The sequence below is a fragment of the Podarcis melisellensis genome (assembly GCF_964234715.1).
Source record: "Podarcis melisellensis genome assembly, chromosome: 8".
Lineage (NCBI taxonomy): Eukaryota > Metazoa > Chordata > Lepidosauria > Squamata > Lacertidae > Podarcis > Podarcis melisellensis.
In genome coordinates this window covers 42,875,678-42,898,479 of record NC_138540.1, presented here as the reverse complement: position 1 = coordinate 42,898,479, position 22,802 = coordinate 42,875,678, and the positions used below count along the sequence as shown (strand labels likewise).

The window sequence follows — 22,802 nt, the reverse complement described above, 5'->3', positions numbered from 1 at the left end:
TTAACTGGAGACACCAAGGATTGTACCTGCCATTACCTGTCTGCTAAACACACACGTGGCCTGCCACTGAGGGATGGGCCTGCTACATTGACTATCCAAGATCTCAGGTGCCTGAGGTACTTTTAACAGGGGCCAGGTAACTGGGGCCAGAACCTGGACCTTTCTGTAGGCAAAGCAAGTGCCAGCATGTACAGCTATGGTGCTTTCCTTGCAGATGTGGTTGTGGGCTGAGATCCATTTATCATGCGAGCAATAAAACATCTGCAGCTGCTATACTAGGATTGAAGTAGACTCAGCCCCACCTGAAGTTAACAGGACAAAAATCAGCTTAGCGGGCATGCAAAGCCTCTAGCCAGTCCCAGATTAGGGCTCTAAGCTAATACAGTGGTACCCCGGGTTACATACGCTTCAGGTTACAGACCCTGCTAACCCAGAAATAGTACTTTGGGTTAAGAACTTTGCTTCAGGATGTGAACCAAAATCGTGCTCTGGCGGCGCGGCAGCAGGCCCCATTAGTTAAAGTGGTGCTTCAGGTTAAGAACAGTTTCAGGTTAAGAACAGACCTCCAGAACAAATTAAGTTCTTAACCCGGGGTACCACTATACTCAGATCCAGTTGCTGAAAAATAAACTTGTTTAAGGGTTAAATACCTTTGATAGGGGCTGTTTTTCTAATTCCAATGAGAAAAGTTCTTTTTAAGAAATGAGGAATTCTTAAGACATTGTGAATGTTTATAAAATATGGTTCTGACAGCACAGTCAGTCTGAGAGAAAAAGTAAAAAGTTAATGTCTTATGAACCAGATGGTGAACTTTCCAGTGTGGGGCAGATTCAATGCTTCTCCAGCCCCCACCCCACCCTATGAATTCCTCCTATGAATTTGAAACCAGGGTTACTAAGCTTTATTTCCGCACTCTACAAGGAAAGAACTTAGGCAACGATCTGGGAGGAAATTCAGTCCTGCATTTGGTATGGTGACGTAACGGCGCACTAAAGCCAGTATGATATAGCTTTCTAAGCATGAAGAATGTCTGGCTTGATGTTGGCACACCTGTCAGAAGCAGAACAAGATGGGAGCTTGGTAGATCCCGGCTCAAAAAGTTTCCCATCTTCAATACTGCCCATTAAAAAGGAGAAAGCATCCTAACAGACAAAAGAACCTTTATTTATAAAACCTGCTGAAATGGTTAAGTCCCAGTTCCTGGTCTGATGATGGGAGCGGAAAACAGGAGCCTCCTGAAACTCTCAAACATTGAAGTATCAAACTCAAAGCTTCCAACAAGAATAGCCAAGCTTTTAAGCACCTGATCCCTCTAATCCACCAAACTCCCTCCGAGTGGCCCACCCAAGCCTCTCCCATTTCCTCTCCTCTTCCTGCCTCCCCTCTTTGGAAGGCACCCCTGTGCCAACCAGGGTTACGTTCACAATATCACAAGGGAACATCCTCCAGTCCCGAAGCTGCAGCAACCTTTCACAAAATCAGCAGGAGCGGATGAGGGAGAGGGAGAGAAGTGCTTGCAGGGCCAGAGGTGGCCTTCTAATCCTTGTAGCTGCAAACTGCTCCCATACAGCCAATTCATTAACATGCAGAAAGCCAAGTGGTAGTTTCCCCTGAAGATGGAGAATTGCATGTTTACACAACAGCTGTCCCAACGTTCATTGAGGGGCAGGCAAGACCTCGCTAGGCAGACCCTTCATGGAAGGCCTTTGCCATTGCATGCCCCACTTTCACCATCTTCTTCTCTTTGGCATCAGGGCCCATCTTCTGGCGGGCCAGTTTCACCCAGTATTGCTCTGTCCTGGAGAGGTAATCTGTGTACTTTTCATCAGGCTGCACAGCGGGGTGATCTTCCTCTGCTGCAGAAGGCAGGAAGGGAGAGGGAGAGAGAGAAAGTGCAATGAGGAGCAGAGCAGAGAGGACCACCTGCTCTCTTCCAGGTGTAGCACTCCATAGACAAAAAAGATGCTGCACAAAGAATGTGTAATACCCTATAGCAACTCTACTAAAATCCCCAACGAATCTCCACTTCCTTACAGATGAAGCTTGAACTGCACAATTCGTTGCCAAATCTACTTAACAAAAAGTCAAGCAGATTACATTAAAGCTAACATTTGGCATGCAAAGTCAAGCGGAGACAGGAAACTCAATTGTCTCCTTTCCAGCACATCTGAGAACACGGGTGCTTTTCCCCAGCTCTTTTCTGCGCAACTACCTTCATCCTCGCCCTCAGCATCGTCAGAGTCCTCTTCTTCATCTTCCTCCTCGTCCTCCTCGTCTCCTCCCTCCGCACCTTCCACATCTCCCTCGTCATCAGACTCCGAATCTTCAAGCCATTCCTGGGTTTCTGCCGCAGCCATTAAAATTCGCAGGTATAAAAGGGAATACAAAGTTAGCAGCAGGAACGGCAGCTTCCCCTCCGGCCACTTTATCTAGAATTTCATCACCATCAGGTGACCAGCAGCAACTCTTTATATACCTGGGTTTACAGTGGTGGCTGTCTAGGGCAAACAGGAAGTTGCCAAGGCAAGCTTGAGACTCATTGTCTCTAACTTTCAACATTAAAAATACTGAACCCAGATAGGGGCTCAGGTACCCAGAGAGGGAGAAGCACCTCCTCAAAGCTTAGAGTGAGTGGGGAGCTGATTAACCACCAAGCAGGAGGGAAATGGGATCAACATCCTAACCTCACTTGAAAAGCAGCACAGCCAGGTGCACCAAGTCCACAGCAGAGGGGGGAGAGCATCTGCTTTGTATGGAGAAGGCCCCAGGTTCCACTCCTGGGACCTCTATGTTGGGCTGGAAGAGAACCCCCATTTGAACCCCTGAAAAGCCTCCTAGAATCCAGGGAAAAGATCAGCTAGGCAACTGTACAGCTTTTAGCGAATGCTGAAGATGCACAACTTTATTCCAGCCTTTTGACAGCTGGGATGTGTGCGCTTTCAGGGCCCAACCTGTGTGTAATCTGTTTTTAATTCTGAATTTTTAATTGTTGCTGCCCACCCTGAGAACTGCTGGTGAAGGATAGGCAATGCATTAAATTAATGGTACAAATAATAATCATCAGTCAACACAGCTGCCTGTGTCCAGGTATCATGGAAGACTTGTGAGCAGCAGAGGCTGAGATTTGTTTTACTTTATATAAAGGAGTCATATCCTGCCTTCCCACTAGGAGACGGCACTGAAGGCAGGTAGCAGCCTTATTTAAATGACTATGATTAGCTGTGATTCCTGCATTGCAGGGGGCTGGGCTAGATGACCCTTGGGGATCCCTTCCAGCTCTACAGTTCCATGGTTCTATGACAATGGTAAGTGGAAAAAGGAAGTGGAAAGACCCGTGGGATAACTAAGAGGAGTTTGTGGCTGGTGCCTGGAGCTCTGGGCAACTGGGGGTTGCCAAAGGCACTCAGCCTAAAAAGGAGTCAACACACAGACATGACGACTTTGGTGGGATTAAGACAAAGGTTTCAAGGTCCAGACACAAATGAGGCCAGACAACTTAGAGCCAAAGGGCACGGAAAAAAAGGTTTTCCCGGGGATTAAGCCAGGCCAAAATTAGACTTTGTGTGCGCGCACTTGATGAAATCCAACGCTGTTCACAGCCCCAAGAATTAAAAACAGCCTCTGCTGCAGGCTGCATCCCCATCACCTGTCTAATTTGCCAGCCTAAATAGGCTTTTGTCCCCAGTCAGCTGCAGTCGTGTAGTAAAATTAAACACGGCAGCCCTCAGATTTCTAGGAATAGTTTCCAATGCCCAGGAACTTGATGAGATTGTTATACAAAAGGCTTTCCTGAAGTTCTGACTGTCTGCTGACGCCTGTGGATGCTCCACATGCTCCCACTGGTTTTGTGTCAATGCTCAGTGTCTGGCACAGAATCAAGTATTTTAAGAATAAGGGCTTTCTCTTAAGTTTCTAGTCCTTATGTTTGCAGAGACAGGCTGGTTAAAAAAAAATACAATGTGGGTAGTGCCTAGTGAAATTTCAGAAGTCATGTTGGATGGGCAGCAGCAGCAGCAAAGCTTGCAGCTCACTGGAATTTCTCGTGGAAAGGAGTTGACAAATACTACAGAATCAAAGCCCTAGCAACGGAGCACGTTTGTGTTTGTGCCTCCTTGGTAGCTGTTCTATTTAAATCAGACAAATGAGCAAAGCGTGCATATTTTCTGTGCAATACAGGTAAATAAGAGCCTGCAGGATCAGGCCTGTGCTCCATGTAGTCCAGCATCCTGTTCTCACCCTGGCTGACCAGGGAAACCTGCAGGCAGGACCCCGCTAACTCCAATTGCTAAGTCGAAGTCCTAACACAATTGAGGACCTGATCAGATGGAAAGACTGTCATCTATTGGTAGAGTTGTGAAGAGGGTGGCAATTACTGTGTTATTTTATCCTTCTGGTCAGTGTTGTAGATTTTGCTTCTGCTGCCAACTTCGGAAGGGCAAGGAGTCAGAACATCAGTGTCTGATCCCTGGCTCCAACAGCTTTTGGGATTTCATCAGGCAGCACCGATAGGCTTTCAGAAAGCTTCAGCCATAATGACTAGCAACTTGTTGCTGTTGTCGTTTTAAAGAATAAATGCAAGAGAATTTGAATTCTTAGCATCAACAAACGTTGCAACTGCCCAGCGTAATGGCAGAAGTACAGAACAGAAAGCTGGCTGCAAGAGCTTGAAACAAAATATGGTAAATGGCTTCAACTTACTTGGGTCCATCTCCACGAGGACCTTCCATTCTTCCATCTTGTGGAGGTCAATAGCATAAAGGTCGTTCAGAGTGAACTGGCGGTCGCCCACCTCAAACATCCCTCCGTAAACATAGAGCACCCCGTGCTTGACTGCCAGCATGGCGTTTGAGCGTGGGCATGGCTCCACCTGCTGACCGGAGGCCTCATCACCCGTGCCATCCTCTTCATCCTCCGACTCAGGATCCTGCAGCTCCAGCTCGGGGGCCGAAATCACCTGCTTGATAGTCATGATGGTCCCATCCTCTGCCACCACCTCCTTGACGATCTCCACTGGGCCCGGAGGGAGCTGCTCCTCACTCTCACCACCTTCACAGCCAGTCTTTGCCGCAGGCCCTCGACGTCGCTTCTTCTTCTCAGTCTTTGGGCCCTGTTGTGGTTGGAGGGGAGAAAGAGAAATACTTTAATGTAAGCAGGCCGGGTAGGGGACGCGGGTGGCACTGTGGGTTAAACCACAGAGCCTAGGACTTGCCAATCAGAAGGTCAGCAGTTCAAATCCCCACGACGGGGTGAGTTCCCGTTGCTTGGTCCCTGCTCCTGCCAACCTAGCAGTTCGAAAGCACATCAAAGTGCAAGTAGATAAATAGGTACCGCTCTGGCGGGAAGGTAAATGGCATTTCCGTGCGCTACTCTTGTTCGCCAGAAGCGGCTTAGTCATGCTGGCCACATGACCCAGAAGCTGAACGCCGGCTCCCTCAGCCAATAAAGCGAGATGAGCGCCGCAACCCCAGAGTTGGTCACGACTGGACCTAATGGTCAGGGGTCCCTTTACCTTTACCTTTAAGCAGGCTGGAGCCCAAAAGCAAAAGCCTGCACAACTTTTGAAAGGCAAAGCAGAACAGACAGCTGCCACCTTCCTGACAAACTGATGAAATTTGACAGGAATTGGTTCGTTATCCAGTGTGCTCTCCCTCCACCTCTCCACTTCTGTTGACAGGGAGCTGACCTGTACCACCACAGTGCCAGGACTTTACCATTCAGAAATGGTACAGTCCTTCTGGCACTTACCACTTTAAAATGCAGGTGGGAATTGCATGATTGAATTTTTTAACAACAACAACAAGATAGAAGATGGTCGCACTGGAGTGTAGGCTTGGCTGGAGGCTTTCCCCTGGCATGCTAGCTTTCCTTTTTAAGGACTTTGTGATGATACACAGGGAACATTCAAACACACAACTCCCAACCTGCTTTCTGAAGTGGTACAATCCAGGTGGGATGGCATCACTTGCATTTTGCTGAATGGGCAGATTAGTCCACTGTGATGGCCGCAAGTAATCATTATCTATTTTGTTTTATTCATCAATTGCATTTTTATCCCACGTTTCCTCCAAGCTTGCGATGACGTGCATGACTCTCTTCCTCTCTTTTATCATGACAACAACCCTGTGAGGTAGGTTAGGCTGAGAGGGAGAGATTGGCCCAAGCTTCATGGCTGAGTGGGGATTTGAACCCAGGTCCTAGTCCAGCATTCTAACCCCTGCACCACTCAGGCTCAATTCTCTATTTTACAAGAGGTCTGCATGGATTGAATTGTACTGCAGGTGAAAATATGTAGGTTCTTTTCTTTCTTTTCGGTTTTCCTTTTTTTATTTGGCAACTTTGTGGTGTTTGTGCACACATCCCTGTCTCCTCTGCAATGCCAGGGGGCTTGTAAACCAAAATGTGAAACCCTCAGAACTTGCACAGGGCTCTGAAGTGCTCAGAGCACTCTTTTGCCGACATTTTGCACTTGCTGCATTTCTTAACAACAACCCAGCAAGGCAGGGCAGCATGGTTATCTCCACGTTGCAGATGAAGGCAGAGCTGGTGGCTAAAGACTGCTGGGCAAAAGTAACCCCATGGCTAAGAATAAGAATCTTTCCAGACCTTTAGCTGTCCAGGAAACCACCGGTTCTTCACCAAGTCGTAGAAATAAATATCGTTAAAGAAGTCTCCTTCAAGGTCCTCCTCCTCTTCCTCATCGTGGACCCCACCAAAGAGAAGGGACCGGTTGCTGGGACCCACAGCCACCGAGAAGCCAGACCTGGGGGTCGGCTTCACCCCTGAAGAACTAATCCGAGCCCAGGTCCACTTGTCTAGGAAACATGAAAGAGAAAAGGAGTGCTTCTTTTTTATAAGGTGGACAGCACTTGCAAGTCACAGGCAAAGCGAAACATCATGAAATCTAAGGTCAGCAGAATGTGAGCAGAGTGCCACCTTGGAATGAAAAGCAAGACTTTAAATCCTGCCTCTACTCCTCTGTCCACCCCATACCTCTGAAATGGCAGCTCTGTCACCCATCCACCTGCTTCTCCCACCATCCCACCTGTGGAAGGCCACCTGAAGAGCAAATGGCTCCAAAAATCTCATGTAAGTAAGCTAAGCCACTACACTGAAAATCGAACCCAGGCCAGGCCCAGCTTTCTATGTATGGAGTCCAGGCAGCCCTGAACCCTCCTGCTTACCTGAGCTTTCAGCCTTCAACAGGAACAAATCTGTATGAAGAGTGCCCTTGTCAACGTCTTTTTTAATTCGCTGTAGAAAAAAAGAGACATGTTTGGTTTTTTTTTTAATCTAGCTATCTATCCACTGATTAAATAAAGGAAAATCAAAGTGGTTGATATAAAAATGCTACAAAATTTCCATTAAAAATTAATAGCTAAAACAGATTTTAAAACTGAATATAATAAAAAAATAAAAAACAACAACAGATTTTTAATACAAAGTGTACATAATACATCTTAATATGTCTGAATGGGCTTGCCTAAATATACAAGTTTTTACAAAAGGCTTTCCTCTGCAAGCCTGGAACAGAGTTTACTGAGGCGCAGAAAGACTGAAAAGCAAACAAGGCTACAGGCTAAAGAGTAACCACAGCGTCTTCTATGACTTTTAAGGAGTTCAGAAAGTGCTTCACGTGCATTGTCCTCTAATCCAGTCTTTCTCAACCTGTGGGTCCCCAGATGTTGTCGGACTACAACTCCCATCACCCCAGCTAGCAAGGCCAGAGCTCAGGGATGATGGGAGTTGTAGTCCAACAACATCTGGGGACCCACAGGTTGAGAACCACTGCTTACAATAGCCCTTTAGAAAGAGAAGATAAGGCAGGCTGGTGGCTTTCCAATATCTGATCTGCCATCACGCAGAAGGTGGAACAGGCTTGCTGAGAAACGTAAGAGCCACCTGCTTGGTCAGGTCCATCTAGTTCAGCATCCTATTCTCACAGCGACCAGCCTGTCAGAAACCCTCAGAAGGCCCTGAGCACAAAAGCTCTCTCTCCTCCTGTACTTTCCAGCAACTGGTATTCAGCATTCCTGCCTCTGGAAGCAGAGCAGAGCCACCATGGCTAGCAGCCATCAATAGCCCTCTCCTCCATGGATTTGTCTAATCCTCTTCCAATTTGATGGCCATCCCTGCCTCCTGTGGGAGGGAGTTCCATAGTTTATGCTGCATGAAGAAGCACTTTCTTTTATCTACGCTAAATCTTCCAACACGCAGTGAATGCCCATGAATTCTAGTGTTATGAGAGAGGGAGGGAAACTGTTCTCTATCCACCTTCTCCATGCCATGATCATCTCATCTCTTATACACCTTTTCTCTAAACTGAAAAATCTCAAACACAAAAAAGCCGGAAGAAGGAAGGAGGGAAGTCAGCTCTTGAGAGCAAGAATAAATGTAAAATGCAATATGATATGTGTATGTATAGTATTTAACTATAACCCCCCCAATAAAGATCATCTTTAAAAAAAGAAAAATCTCAAACACTGCAACCTTTCCAGCATAGGGGAGTTGCTCCACCCCCTTGAACATTTTGGTTGCCCTTTTCTGAACCTTTTCCAACTCTGCAATATCCCTTTCGAGGCAAGGTGACCAGAACTGAACACAGTATCCCTCACGTGGTCACACCCAAATGTGGTTGTTCTCTCTAGAATGAGCAGGAATTAAAAGGATGCATGGAAACAAAGATGGACTTCACAAATGACTTTTAATGATAAGGACTAGAATCAAGGCTTTTGGCATTTTCAAAGGGTGGCGCTCTTAGACATGTTTCAAATTGCACCATGTCCCGTGCAAAAAACACCCAGCGAGATCTCAGACCTGGTTAGGACAATCCCACTGCACATAGCATCTTGCAAAGGGAGCCAGTGTGGGGCAGTGGTTAGAGTGCTGGACTAGGACCTGGGAGACCAGGGTTCAAACCCCCACTGGGTGACCTTGAGCCAGTCACTCTCCCTCTCCGCCTAACCTACCTCACAGGGTTGTTGTGGGGATTAAATGAGGAGGGGGAGAACCATATACGTCTACCTGAGCTCTTTGAAAGATGTGGGATATACGGTAAATGCAATAAATTCATTAAGACTGTAAGATCTTGCTAAGGCTATATAGGCTGCCAACATACCTGGGTGTCTCCAGGTGTCAAATCCCCCAAAGAGGAAGTGGGGAGCTCCGTAAGCCCATATAAGGCAGGCCAAAACCAGCAAGCAGCTTGAAGCTAGGCACTACAAGGCCTTTCCAGCTCCATGCTCGGAAGAGCAAAGTCAGACAGGTAACAATACTGTTACCCCACTTGGAACCACATCACCCTTGTCACAAACCACCAAGTATTTATTTAAAGACACCTTGCATGCTTTGTGGTTTGTAGGTTGGTGCAGATGGTGGGAACAGGAGAAAGCAGGAAAGGGGCAAATCACTGGTGCCTTGCAAGAAAGGAGTTCCTATTTTCTGCATTCAAGCAGGAGCTCCAACCTTTTTGAGCCAGGGGACAAATCTGGATTTTTGAGAAAGTGCTGTGGGTGCCAGGCACAAAATGGCTGCCAGGGAGGAGGGCTGGCATATAACAAAATGGCTGCTGCGGGGGTGTGGCAGGTCACAAAATGGCTGCCACATCTAAAAGAGCGGGAAAAAAGAGAAAGGATCACAACATGGGGCAGGCACCTACATATGTCAGCCGCTGCTGTGCTTGCTCACCCGGACAAGCTTTTTGCCCCTCTCTGCCCTCTGTAGGTACATGTAGGCAACCCCTGAAGCAGGTGAGCATCTGCACAATTGGAAATCCAAGCAGTTCCAACCTAATATGGCAGAACACACTAATGAGAAAGTCAGAAAATAAAAGTGAAAAGAAGAATGAACACAGGAGAGCAGCCCCCATTTCCTTCCAGACAAATGGGATCAAAAGAAGGGGGAGGGCGATTGCAACAGTCTAGCTTTCTGCTCATGCTATTAGACATCTTCATTATGTCTCCCCTTAATTTCTAACATGTAGTCGACAAGCCAGCAGAGCTGAGCTGAGCAGCCACACTCCGATCTGCGTTTAGCTACAGTGACTTCCTTAAGGCTTGCCCTCAACCCAACCTACCTCCTGGGGTTCTTTTGAGGCTTAAACAACATCCTGCCTAGAGCTCCCAGGGATTGGGCAGGAAAGGAAGAGGCATTGTGGAGTTAGCACTATAGCCACAGTCTAGTTATCCACTAGGAAAGGCAATACCAAGGCCTCCATTCCATACCCTTGAATGATGAAGCAAAAAGGAAGGCAAAAGAGATGGGACTGGAGAGGCTCAAAAGGTGGTGTCCCTTTGGCTGTTCAGATGCAATAGCTGCTAATGAGGAGGGAACTCGTACATTTTCTGTACAAACTGCAACAGAGCCCAACTTAGGGGATGTGAAGCTGAACGGGAACATTTTCACTTTAAGAAGCCTTGACCATCCAAATGTTCAGTCTGATTAACCAGACTGAGGCTCAGTGGCCAAACCTCTGGCAGATCAACAAGTTTGCTGAATGACCTGGGGCACAGAGTGATGCCCCCCACCCCACCCCGCCATGTGGGAAATCTGAGCCACATGAAGGGAGAGCTGTCCTGGAAAACAACCAGTCCAGAGTGTGTGTCTTCAGTTATGTGGACATTGCTACAAATGATCCAGAGCCCCAACGAAACACAGATAAGAGAAGCTAGCCTATTCCTTGCAAACTCACTCTTAGTCGCTCTAAAGAATCTGGAACAAGGAACTAAGCAAGTCAGTGTAAAAGGCACCACTCACCTGCTTGGAGTAGCCTCCATAGACAAGGATGTTGCCTTCAGGAGTGGTAGCTAGATGGCAACCAGACCTTGGAGCAGGGGCAATCCCGGAGGGAGTCAGCTTGGTCCAGGCAAATGTGTCCAGGTTAAAGGCATAAACATCGTTGTAGTAGATGTAATCTCTGATTGGAACAAAAGCAGCAGGCAGAGGTACTGATAAGGCGCATGGTCTGAAGACACATGAACCTTGCTGAAGCTAAGCAGGGCTGTGTCTATTGATTATCGGACACCCTGTCGCTTGGAGCACTAAGCTGGGGCACTAAGCTGGGGCATGTGCCCACATCACTGGCACTCCCAGAGATTGCAATGTACACCTTATCCTTTGGAAGGTAGAACAAAAATGTATAAGAACACGAAACTTGTCAGGAAGTCTCTTGCTTCCTAAAGTTGCTGTCCCTGGTGCTGAATGTCCCAAAATCCTCACTCTCTGACATGTAGGTGACAAGAAAAAAGGAGTCATTTCTGGAAGCAGATTCCTGAAAGGAGCCTGTCTGAATTCCACTGTTTCTTTCTTTCTTTTTTAAATGATGCTCCAGTCTAGCTTCCAGAAGACACTCCAAGCTTGGCTTTAGATGCAACTTGTAAGACCACGGCTAAGAGCTATTGATAAATCTGTCTTCCAGCAATCAGCACAATCCACTTCAGCATCTGTGTAAGCAAGCTGACACAGAGAATCCCACAAGTTTATTGCATGAAGGTGAACTTCCCTTGGTTCATCCTGAATTTACAGCTAGTCAGTTTCGTTGGAGTTCTTTCTAATGTTATGGGAAAAAGAGATGACACTTTTTGGGGGCCACGTTCTCCAACCCATTCCATCACATGACAAACCTCCACAATGTCCCTAGTCCCTTAATTGACCTTCCTCCCCACCTCCAATGAAAGGGAGTTCTGAGCAGACCCATCTCTCCACGAGCCCTTGGTTTAACACATGGCACACAGTGGAAGAAATGAAGTCAATGACTGGAGATCAGCTGACAAATGGAACTCCATTGATCAATGGAACTCCACTGACTGGCAGCATTCAGAATAGGGCGCAATAAACAAGATGGATCTGAGGCAGGAATGGGGTAGCTGCTGTAGCCCTCCATATATTGTCAGACTCCATCTGCACAGCCATTGCTCAAGGATGATGCGTACGGAGCTCTAGCAACATCTGGAAGGCCACAGGTGAGCAGCCCCTCGCCTAAGGTCTTCTTGGCCTGAGCCAACCCTTTGCAAGCGAACAAAAAGCACAGCGCCAACCGACCTTGCACTTTCGTGGAACCCTCCAAAGAGGATCAGCTGCCTCTTGCACACCACCATGCGGTGTCCGCTCCGACCCGAAGGGCCTCCAGAAGCCCTGAAACACAAGTGAACAGACTGAGCAGTGACTGGAGAAGGCCCCCCTGTTTGCACCTCGCCAGTTCCTGCTTCATACCGTTTGGGGGGGGCACTGAGATACCTCTGCTTCCTCCACATGTTGTTGGACTCCTACTCCCGGCAACTCCTGTAGCCAGCAGGACCAATGGCCGCAGGGATGGTGGGAGTTAGGACTCCCAACTACACTAGAAGGGCCAGAAGTTGCCCAACCCCAATGGGGGGAACAAGAACGTCTATTTGGCTCAAGCACCAGCTGCCTGTTTTTCTGTAGGCAACACACTTGCCCTCTTGGCTGACAAACTACTTCTCTCCCACCCCCACCCCTGCCCTTTTTTATTTATTAGAAACAAAAGCTCCATCTCTGCCGCCTCCTCCTCGGGAAGAGCTCCAACATCTGTGCTGATGAGAAAGTCTGCGGGGGAGGCAGCCCGCCTGTGTTTCACTGCTCTCCTGACAGCGTGTCTGTGTGTGAATCAACTTTCTGCTACTCCCTCCTTCTGGCATTTCGACTGCAGTTTGCAGGAAACAAAAAAGAGAGGGTGGGCTAAACAGGGGCCTAGAAGGTCTTACTGACAACACAGGGTCAGATGGGGCTTCGGCAGAGGAGTGGCAGAGCCAGTGCATCACGGGCAGAAGGTCCCAGGTTATTATTTATATCCTGCCTTTTCTCTCCAAGGGACTCACAGTGCTGTGCAGGGTCCTCCCCCTTCTCGTTTAATTCCCACAACAACCCTGAAAGGTAGGTTAGGCTGAGAGGCAGTGACTGGCCAAAGGTCATGCCTGGTGAGAGTTAGGGATTTGAACCTTGGTCTCCCAGGTCCTAATTTGGCACTCTAACCACTACACCAGACTGCCATCTTCAGCTGATCAGTTCTCAGGCAGGAGGACCTGGGAAAGAACTTTGCCCAAAACCTTGGAAAGCCTTTGTTTGTCCAAGTGGTTGATACTGAGCTAGGTGGTACAGAATAGAGAAGCTGCGTACAGAAGGGTATTTCTACTGTAGCCCAGGGGTAGAGCATCTGCTTTGCAGGCTGATGTACGCAGGTTCAATTCCCAGCAGCATCTCCCGGTAGTGCTGAGAGAGATTCCCTGCCTGAAACCCTGGAGAGCCATACTGCTTGTCAGTGTGGACAATATTGAACTAGAGCAGGGGTCTGCAACCTTTAAGACAAAAAGAGCCACTTGGACCCGTTTCCCAAAAAAAACAAAAAACTGGGAGCCCCAAAACAAGCCAAATGTAAATAACCACACATTCTCCCCCTTCCCCCATTCTCTCTCTTTTCCCTGAGTCTATTTCAGATCACAAAGAGGGGTATTGTACCTCTCATATTCCTTTTTTCGCAAAGCACCATGTGCATAGAGGGCATTATACAAATTAATACATATTGCCTCCATGCATGTACATAATGCATTTCCCCCACAACATGAGGTTACACGTGAAAGTAAATCCCGACCTTCTTCACTGCTGCTAAACTGCAGGGGGGGGTGTTACGGTATTTGGAACAGTGAGGAAAGGAGATACTTAGATTCCCTCCCTACCCGTTTACCGCAACGATGCACTTTATCTTGCACCTAAACGGTTTACGAGGAAAAAGCAGCGCGTTAAGCATGAATGCCAACCTCCTCTTCATTGCAAACAGCCTTTTTGACAGCAAGAGGCTTCACAGCTGGAAATATATTTAAATAGAAGCTTTTAAAACATTTGCATGCACACACAACCTAATACAGGAACATGGGATCGTCAGTGCGACTCCTAGGGGCCGAATTCACTTCGCCCCTTCCTCCAATAAAATATTTGAAAGGGCTGCCCCCCCCCTGAAAAAATTGATGAGCATTGCCATTCAAAAAGTGTGCGCGCACCGTGTCACGTGATTGATTATGCAGAGCAGGGCTCGCCTGCCCCCCACCCCACGCCCAATATTTTTTTCAAGTTGGCACCCCTGCCTGTGGCAGCACGCAGAGAAAGGCCGGGCTCCTGCGCTTCTGACGCTAGCCGTGCAGCATCAGTCCTCTTGCAAAGTTGAGAAAAGCGGCGCCTGCAGAAATCAACCCCTCCCGCCTTTCGGCACAACTTCTAAAAGCACGAGAGCCCTCTCCTCATGCATTGAACAGAGTTGCTTAGAAATCCACACGTATTGCGGGAGGAGGGGGAAAGCTGTGATCTCTTGGCGCCGAGACAACCTTCCTGGGATAAAGGGCCAAAGGGCGCAACCAGATCAGAGGGCGCACCTCGGGGGGAAGGGCTTTTGTTTTGTTTTTAACCAGCGATTCCAGTCTTCAAAGATCTGCCGAGCGTCCCCGCTGCCTCGCGTGCCCTCGGGGCAGCAGGGCAGGCGTTTGGCTTGGGCGGCCCTCGCCCGGCCAAGGAAACAGCTTCTCCTCAGCTGCTGAGCGAAAACACGCCGCCAGGCAGGCAGGCTGGAAGCACTAGTGGCGCCTTGGGGGGCGCCTGTTGCTGAGGGAGCCGACGCCTCGCTTTCGCCCCCTCCCCTGCGCGGAGGGGCTGCCCCTCCAGCCTCCTTTCTCTCCGCCAGCTGCCCTCACTCACCCGCGTCGTAGAAGGCGTCCAGCACGGCCGTCTCGCCGAAGTCCAGCTCGCCAAAGTTGACGGTGCTGAGCTGGGCTCCCTCGGCCTCGCAAGCCCGCGCCAGGCACTGCAGCGCGCCGGCCTCGGGGCTCCGCGCCCCCGAGCCGCCCTTGGGGCCGTTGTTGAGCACGTACACCGCCCGCAGCGGGAACGCTGCGGGTGCGCGAGGGAGGAGGGCGGCCCCCGGGAGCTGGGAGAGCCGGGCTGCCGTGGCCGAGAGGGCTGCTCTGCCAGGTGCCGCTGAATATAACTAAAAATGTTCTTAAATTATTGGGGGGCAGAGCCCCCCCAATAAATTTTTTGAGGGGGCTCGGGCCCCCTCAGGCCCCATGGAGTCGGTGCCTATGCTCCTCCTCCATCCCAGCAGCCGCCACCTCTCGAGCTCCGCTGCCGCCGCCGCCTTGCTTTGCCCGGCTCGGCTGCCCAGCTCCATCCCCCTCCTCTTTCTGGTGCTTCTGCTTTTCTGCTCAGGGTCCCTGAGGATCTGCGGAGCCGCGGCAAAGGTGTAAAAGAGCCGCATGCGGCTCTGGAGCCGCGGGTTGCCGACCCCTGAACTAGAGGGACCAACAGTCTGAATTGGTGCAAGGCAGCCTCCCATGTTCCTGCATGCTCATATAAACACCAATCTGCAGTTTCATGTTTTAAATATTTCCTCCAGGTAGGAAAAGGTGATCACATATGGAAGACAGCATTGCCTAATTTGCTAACCAGGTAAATGCACGCTTTATGTTGTCACAATTTCCTAAACGCTCTTCAATATTTGAAGATGCTCTACCTTTCCAATCAGTTGGGATCAGAAAGCAAAGACTCACTTTGCCTACTCACTTATCACACCCCTCTACTAAGGTTGGGAAACATCTGTGCCCCCCCCCCCGACACTGTCGGACTCCAACTCTGATCTGCCTCAACCAGCTGATAGGAGTTGGGAGTCCGGCAACATCTGGGAAAGGAAAAAAGAGACGTTTCCCAGGACTGGACTCTGGCAATGCTGCTGCTCAAGGAGACAAGCAGCTTATGCATTATGCCACACCTCACTTACTTTATTTGCTCCCAGGTCTTGCTGGCCAAATGCAAGACCCAGAGATCTTTGTAGTGGTAAAACTGCTCCCCGTCTGGTGAAGCAAACTCCCCGCCAAACACCCAAAGCTGTCCGCCACCCTGAGCTACCACCACAGCCTGCCAAAGGAAGAGAGAGAGATAGAAAAAGTTAGGGCAACTTTTGAGTAATTTTCAACATGTGCAACACATGAACAGCCTCTCTCATTAAACCTTACCAACAACACTGCGAGCTGGGTCGTGCTTACCCCCATTTTACTGCTGGGACAACCCAGGGCTCTATGTGTACAGGTCGTCCAGAGTTTGCAGATCTGAACCCGCTCCAAGCAGAAATGGTAATCCTAGCAACGGGTAGAGCAATTCCTTCCCTGACAAAGCCAAGCCTGTGACTTTAATAGCTGAAAGGGGGTGGGGGAGAGATGGCCTGATTGTGGAGGTTTCACAGTTCAGTGGTGGCCGATGGGTCTTATTGCCTCAACTCCTGGAGTGCATTTGGGCTAAAGCCTTCAGAATCCCTTCGTAATTCAGAATGGACACCAAAGGATAACAGTGTCACAAGGAGAGGAATCTAGATGTTCTTTCTCTGCAGAAGACAAAAGTAATTTCGCAGACAGGACTTTTTTCCAAGAGTGGCCCCTCAAGAGGAAGTCCAAGGAATTCCCTGTCCCAAGAGATACATCTGGCTCTCTCCTTGTCATCCTTTCACCAGACCTTGTGAATATTTCTTTTTCTATGAGCTTTTGGGTAGAAAAGTTGGTGGGAGGAGGGCGTTAGTACTGCTGCAGTTGCCTTGTGCTGGGCTTGCTGGGTTGAATGAAACAGTATTTTTATGCTTTGATCTGGGCCAAACAGTGCAATGTATGTATGCAAAAGTGTACTGCAACTCCAGGCCAGTGGTGGCCTAAAAACAGATCACGTGTAACCCAAAGGTAGGTCACGCAAAGAAGTCTAGAAGGATTTTCTGCTGCTGCTGCTGCTGCTGCTTGGTAGGGAGAAAGGCATATCCAGTAAAACAAATTTAAAAACAGGTCCAGGTTGCAGGATGAGGTTAAGAGTGGGATCCCAGGAGTTGATCTGTACGGGTTGGAGAGTCCTGCTCCAGAGAACGGCTTGTTGTGGAAATTTACAGCTTGTTAAAGCACCACCTGCTGGACACTGTCGTTATGACAGGTAGAATTTTACAGAGAGAGCACACACACAAACATACACAGAGAGAGCCCATCCTTTTTCAAGCACCAGCACCAAACTCAGTGGGTTTCTCTAGCACCGTTCTTGCATATATGCTTATTTCCACATCTGATGCAAAAATAACCATGCAACTTTCTCTCTCTACATAAAAATATAAGGCTGTCATTGCTGTCCCCTATTGGACGATCTGCAGTGCCACATCCCAATCTTGGATTTGCATGAAGTCAAGATGGGATAGGGGAGGGGAAAAAGAAGACAGGTTGCCCGACACAAGGGGCAGTGGCACGGGAGTCAGAAGGGAGAGACACGGATGGGGAAAGTGGTTTTAAACAACAGCAGAAGTTTGAGTAAAGCAGAATCAGAAGGAACTGAGAGGAAAATGACAAAGCGGAGGAAGCGGAGGGGTGAAGATAAAAACAGGACTGCAGAACCAAAGACAGAGGTGGCTTCAGAAATAGAGTTGGGATTGTGCATAATAGTTGTATGAGTTGGGAAGGGGGATCCCTGGTGTGGCGCAGCAGCCCCTAGTGTGCATTTGTGTCTCTGTGCCTATATATTTATATGATTTTAAAGTTAAACATATGTTGTATTTTAAATTGTTATTACCTGCCCTGAAACCTTAAAGCAAACAACAAATAATATACTGCTACTCTGAGGCAACACATGGTATGATGCTGGTGAAGGGGGATGTCAGGAAGGCCTCTGCACCAGCTGTGTAACCCCTCCTGCTACTGTGAACCCTCACCTCCTAGAACTGCTTCCTGGGGCACAGCGTATTATTACCTGATGGGCACAGCGGCGTGGAGGGGGGTTGGGGATGTCAAGTTTAGCCCAGCTGTTCTTCCGAATGTTGTAAACAAACAACTCGTTGTACAGGAACGTCTAGAGGAAGAGGAAGAGGAGGCAGAAGCTTGCTAGAATATGTAGCGTACTCCACACACACACACACGTTCCTTTTATTTATTAAAATACTTGTATATGGCAATTTAATAATAAAAAACCCCAAAGTGATTTGCCACAATTATATTTATACAATTAAAAAAAACACATCAGCATTTATTTATTTTTATAAATTTATTTATTTGGTTTTTCGAATTAAAGTTTTACAATCAAATATCCAACATACATCATAAAAACAAGATTACAAAGAATCTCCTGGACTTGCCTCCCCACTTTTGTGGGTCCTATCGTTAATCATTTCCTCCTGCATGTTTTATAATAATCCAAGTCTTTTATATCTCCATCATATCCAAAATGCACCATTAAGCTGCAAGTGCTATTCCAATCCTGCTAATGATTTTAAACTGTAACCACATTAAGATTTAAAATCAAGGCTCTTATGTGTACACATAACCTAGCACAGAAATTTTTCCAGCAAACCTTTAAAGGTGAATTTAATCTAGAAGGGGCCCGATGAATCTTCACCAGTTAACAGCATGCCACAGGATCAGGCCAGTGATGCTGAAGACTCAATTTCACATTGATGCCAAATGAGTTTTGGCAACTCATAGAATGGTCAACACCACCCTTGCAGATGATCTCAATGATCAAGCGTTCAATGATAAGGGTTCCGGTGATCCCTAAGCTACCTTGGACCTAAGTTGCTCAGGCCTTTGCAAATTAATGCAAGGACCTTTAACCTGACTTAGTAATAGAGGTGCACTCTGCTTCTTCTCTTAGTTTAGAGCAGGCATCCCCAACCTGCAGCCCTCCAGATGTTTTGGCCTACAACTCCCATGATCCCTAGCTAACAGGAGCAGTGGTCAGGGATGGTGGGAATTGTAGTCCAAAGCATCTGGAGGGCCAAAGGTTGGGGATGCCTGGTTTAGAGCCTACCCAATCCCTTAAGTCTTGGGAGAGGTACTGATGCCAAAGCATTATTTTAAAATCTCCCACCAGGATTTTCATTTTCCAAGCTCTTTGAAGAGGGACAAGGACATGTCTGCACCCTAGCCAGTGCCCAGAGCTAAACAGTAATCTATTACATTCATAAAAGACTTCTAGTTACCAAAGCATGACCTTTTTTAGGTACTGATGGGTGAAGGTGCAACTCCTAGCAACTTTATACCTGTCTCAGAAGGGAATCCTGGCGTTAAGGGGATAGTTGCTTGGGAAGACATGGTGGAAAAGCCAAGCAGGCTCCTCCACAATGAGCGGACCTCCAAGAAACCTGTTGCCCCATGTTGAGAAATTATGGGCTGAAGGATGAAGTAGCAGAGGAACTGTCTGCTTCCCCCACTGCACCAGCCCAAAGAATGCTTTGTGCAGAAAGAGGGAGCGGTTGGGGGAAATGACTCAATTCCTATACTGCTAATTTGAGACCACAATCAGTCTGTGACCCAAATGTCTGACTCCGTCTCTGCAAAATTCATAGTCTGGATGTACTCAATTTGGACAGAAAGGAGACCAGCTCCTTTTGGACAGCAGCAGGAGGGCTATTCATGTGCAGAGAGGCCGAGGAGCTGAAGGAGATGCTCCAAATCTGTCTCCAGGAGTTATGAACTCCTAAAACATTGATGATGGCCAGGCAATCACTCTTGGCCCTTTAAATGGAACCTGCCATGCCTGTGGCAGCTGGAACGTCATTACAGCAGGCAGCATGGACAAGCAGTCCCATTTATTCTGGGACCCTGAATAGCTCCTCATTCCAATAAAATAATTTTGTGCAAAATCACTGGAAGCAAAAAGTCAAGGCAGAGTTTATAAGCAGGGTGAACTGGGGTTAGGGCAGGGCTGGGGAGCCCATGGCCCTCCAGATGTTGCTGGAGTACAAAGCCCATCACCCCTGCCCATTAGGCCACGCTGCCTGGGGCTGATGGGAGTTGGGAGCCTGGCACCACCTGGAGGGCAACCACAGGTACCCTGGGTCAGGGAAGGGGGCAGGAGGATAGACAAAAGGATATACTTTACTTTTTTGCCATTGAAATATTCACCTCCAAAGAGGATTAGCTCATCTTTCTCAGGATGTGGCGACAGAGATGCGTTGAGCCTGGAGATGGAAAAATGGGGCAGATATAAGAATGGGAACAGACTGGGGAGCTGTTCCATGCGTACCGTGCAAAAGTACTTTAGAACTTTATATAACTCCATCCTGAAAAACTTATGGTGACGTGCAAAAGCAGCCACTTTCTGAGACGTATGAAAGTGGTCACTATATTGACGACAGCTTAGGTTCATTACTGTTGTCCATACTAACATAAAAAGAGGGGAAATATCAACACATTTAGTTTCAAAATCAGAGTATCATTTATTTCATTTATATCCCACCTTTCCCCACCAAAGAAGCTGAAGGGGCTCTTCCCATCCTCATTTATTCCACACAACAACCTTGTGAGGCTGAGAGGCAGTTTGCAAAAACACCAAACCGATAGAAATACAAGAGCAAACACATAGTGGTTCTCAACCTGTGGGTCCCCAGAAGTTGTTGGACTACAACTCCCATCATCCCTGAGCTCTGACCTTGCTGCCTAGGGGTAATGGGAGTTGTAGTTCAACAACATCTAAAGGTTGCAAGCAAGTCTCAAAAGATTAAGACTATTAGGTAAAAACAAGCATATATTTTTTTAAAAAAAGTTATTAGAAAAAATACCAGAGAATAAAGCCAAACGATGAAACCCCTCGGATCATTTAGTCATTCTGAATGCTGCACAATCAATGCTGGTCCCAGCAAGGCTGGTAAAATTACTAGGGGTTGTTTGTAGCCCACACTTCCAGGAAAATATGACCCCTGTGCACATTCTTACCTTGGGGAGGGAGGGGGGCAGCTTGTCTCAACCACTTGAGTCTTCTTAGCATCCAGTGTCTGGAATTCCGCTATCAGAGCTTCAAGTTCCTCCTTTAAACAAAGAGACAATCTGATCAAGAGCATTTCACAACCAGGTGCCCTCCATATGTTGTTGGACAGACTGAACCACAAGATATGTTGTTGGACAGACTGAACCATCGGCCAGCACAGAGTGAACCACAAGATCTAGAAGGAATTTCCCATCCTCAGATGATATGGGGGCTTATTCTATTACACTGTTCTCTCTCTTCTTGTTCTCTCTCACCTAGTATTGCCACAGCCCGCCCCCCAAACCTTTATTTTTAAAAGAGCTATAGCTTAGTGGCAGAGCATCTGCTTTGCATGCATAAGGTCCCAGGTTCAATCACCAGCAGCACCGCCAAGTAGGGCTAGAGACACCCCTGCCTGAAACACCAACATCACGGCAGGGGTGTTTCCTGTTACTCCCCCCACCCTCGCCCTTGGAAGCCTCCTAAGCTGCTGCAAGAGAAGGACACTGAGCAACACCTTGGGAGGAGTGCTTCTAGGACTAAGACGAAATGCGAAGCTCCTTTATTATTTCCATTACTGGACGCTGCACGTTATTTAAATAACCATGTTCTATTTATAGTATCCGAATGCGGGGTTTTGTTATTATATTCGTTATTGTTCTGCTATGTTATGAAACTGTTGCCACGTTCTGCTATGTTACTATGAAATTGTTTGAAATGCATCCCTGCTTTTTGGTTGTAAGCCGCTTTTTTGAGCGTGATTTTATTTTGTGGGAAAGAGGCACACAAATAAAAGGAATGAAACGAAACCTCTGGAAAGCTGCTGCCAGCCAGCCCTGTGCTCAATGGACCAATAGTCTAACTCAGTATGAAGCAGCTACCTACGTTCGTATGAATTGCATTCCTTCCCCCCACCCCGCCCTATAGCTGATGCGCCTTTTTTTTTTAGCGGGGTGGGGGCTGAAGGTTGCACAGAAATTCAGCCAAGGGGGCTTTTTTTCTTTATCCAGGAAGTGCAGACCTGTTGAGCTTCTGCCTGCAGCGAAGCTCTTAAAGGCACAGGAGCCCTGGCGGGAGAGGGGCAGCTCAGCTTCCTCGCAGCCCTTTGGGCTCACCTGCTCCTTCTTGGCCCTCTTGGAGACTTTCTTTTCCATCTTGGCGGCTGTTTTCTCAGCCCCCTTCACCTTCTTCTCCTTCTTGCTCTTCTTGCCCATCTTTGCAGCAGGAGAGGCCGCCTGGCCAGCCTCTTCCCTCTGCACGCAAAACACACGTGCCCCGACCCAGCCTGGCCTTTTCCCAAGACCCCAAACAAAGGTCATTTCCTGCCGAGGGAAGGAGCAAAGGCGGCAAGCGGGATCCTTCTCATCCGCCGCAAAAACGAGACTATTGCCATCTGCTGGAAGGGAAGGCTCCCTGCCAGGCCTTCGGATCTGGAGAACGGACGAAGCGAGCTGATTTGATGCAAGTCGGTGGCCGCTTATTCATAGCTGTCAACTTTCAGATTTGAAAATAAGGGATCAGCAGCCTCACGTGTCCCGGGGACAGTCTACGGGATATCTAACAATCCGGGATAGCAGCGGGACGCAGCTGGAAACGGCGCTGAAATAAGGGAATTTCCCGCAAAAAAAGGGAAGGTTGACAGCTATGCGCTTATTCCATTTGCAAATGAAACTGTGCAAAGCGTTTTGGCAGCAGAACGGTTATCCTCGACAATACAGCTTGAAACGAGAGTGGTGTCATGGTGGTTATAGTGTCGGACTGGGACCCTGGGAGAAAGCACGGTTCAAATTCCCATTCAAACATGTTGCACACTGGGCACTTCCTCCGGCCAGTAACCTACCTCATAAGGTTGTTGTGGGGATTAAAGGAGGCGCTGGGGGCGGGGGGGGGGCGCGACCATGTACCACCACCTTGAGCTCCTTGGAGAAAAATACAAAATATATTCTTCCCTGGGAAAGATTGTTTGTGATGGATAAAACAACTTTTGTGCTGTCCACAGGATGTTGTATGGGTGGTAAAAAGGTAAAGGACCCCTGACAGTTAAGTCC

At 48.1% G+C, this 22,802-nt stretch overlaps 1 protein-coding gene across 1 annotated transcript; it reads right to left on the bottom strand.

Moving 5' to 3' along the window:
• Nucleotides 1–1,143: 1,143 nt before the first annotated feature.
• KLHDC4 (kelch domain containing 4) lies at nt 1,144–22,076 on the bottom strand. Its single transcript, XM_081920190.1, has 12 exons — nt 21,870–22,076; nt 20,724–20,815; nt 19,891–19,969; nt 17,764–17,862; nt 15,776–15,912; nt 12,037–12,129; nt 10,753–10,912; nt 7,182–7,251; nt 6,604–6,812; nt 4,699–5,107; nt 2,213–2,344; nt 1,144–1,856 (listed from the first exon to the last, which is right to left on the bottom strand). Exons 1-12 carry the CDS (start codon nt 22,071–22,073, stop codon nt 1,681–1,683), a joined length of 1,860 nt encoding a protein of 619 aa, XP_081776316.1. The 5' UTR covers nt 22,074–22,076; the 3' UTR covers nt 1,144–1,680.
• Nucleotides 22,077–22,802: the final 726 nt, after the last annotated feature.

Excerpts from the sequence above, each read along its gene's own strand:
- KLHDC4 (XM_081920190.1), bottom strand. The coding sequence starts at position 22,073 with ATGACCTTTGTTTGGGGTCTTGGGAAAAGGCCAGGCTGGGTCGGGGCA. Across the intron at positions 15,913-17,763 it reads CACGCCGCTGTGCCCATCAG|GCTGTGGTGGTAGCTCAGGG; the intron begins GTAATAATACGC and ends TTCCTTTGGCAG. Across the intron at positions 6,813-7,181 it reads GTTGAAGGCTGAAAGCTCAG|ACAAGTGGACCTGGGCTCGG; the intron begins GTAAGCAGGAGG and ends CATGTTTCCTAG.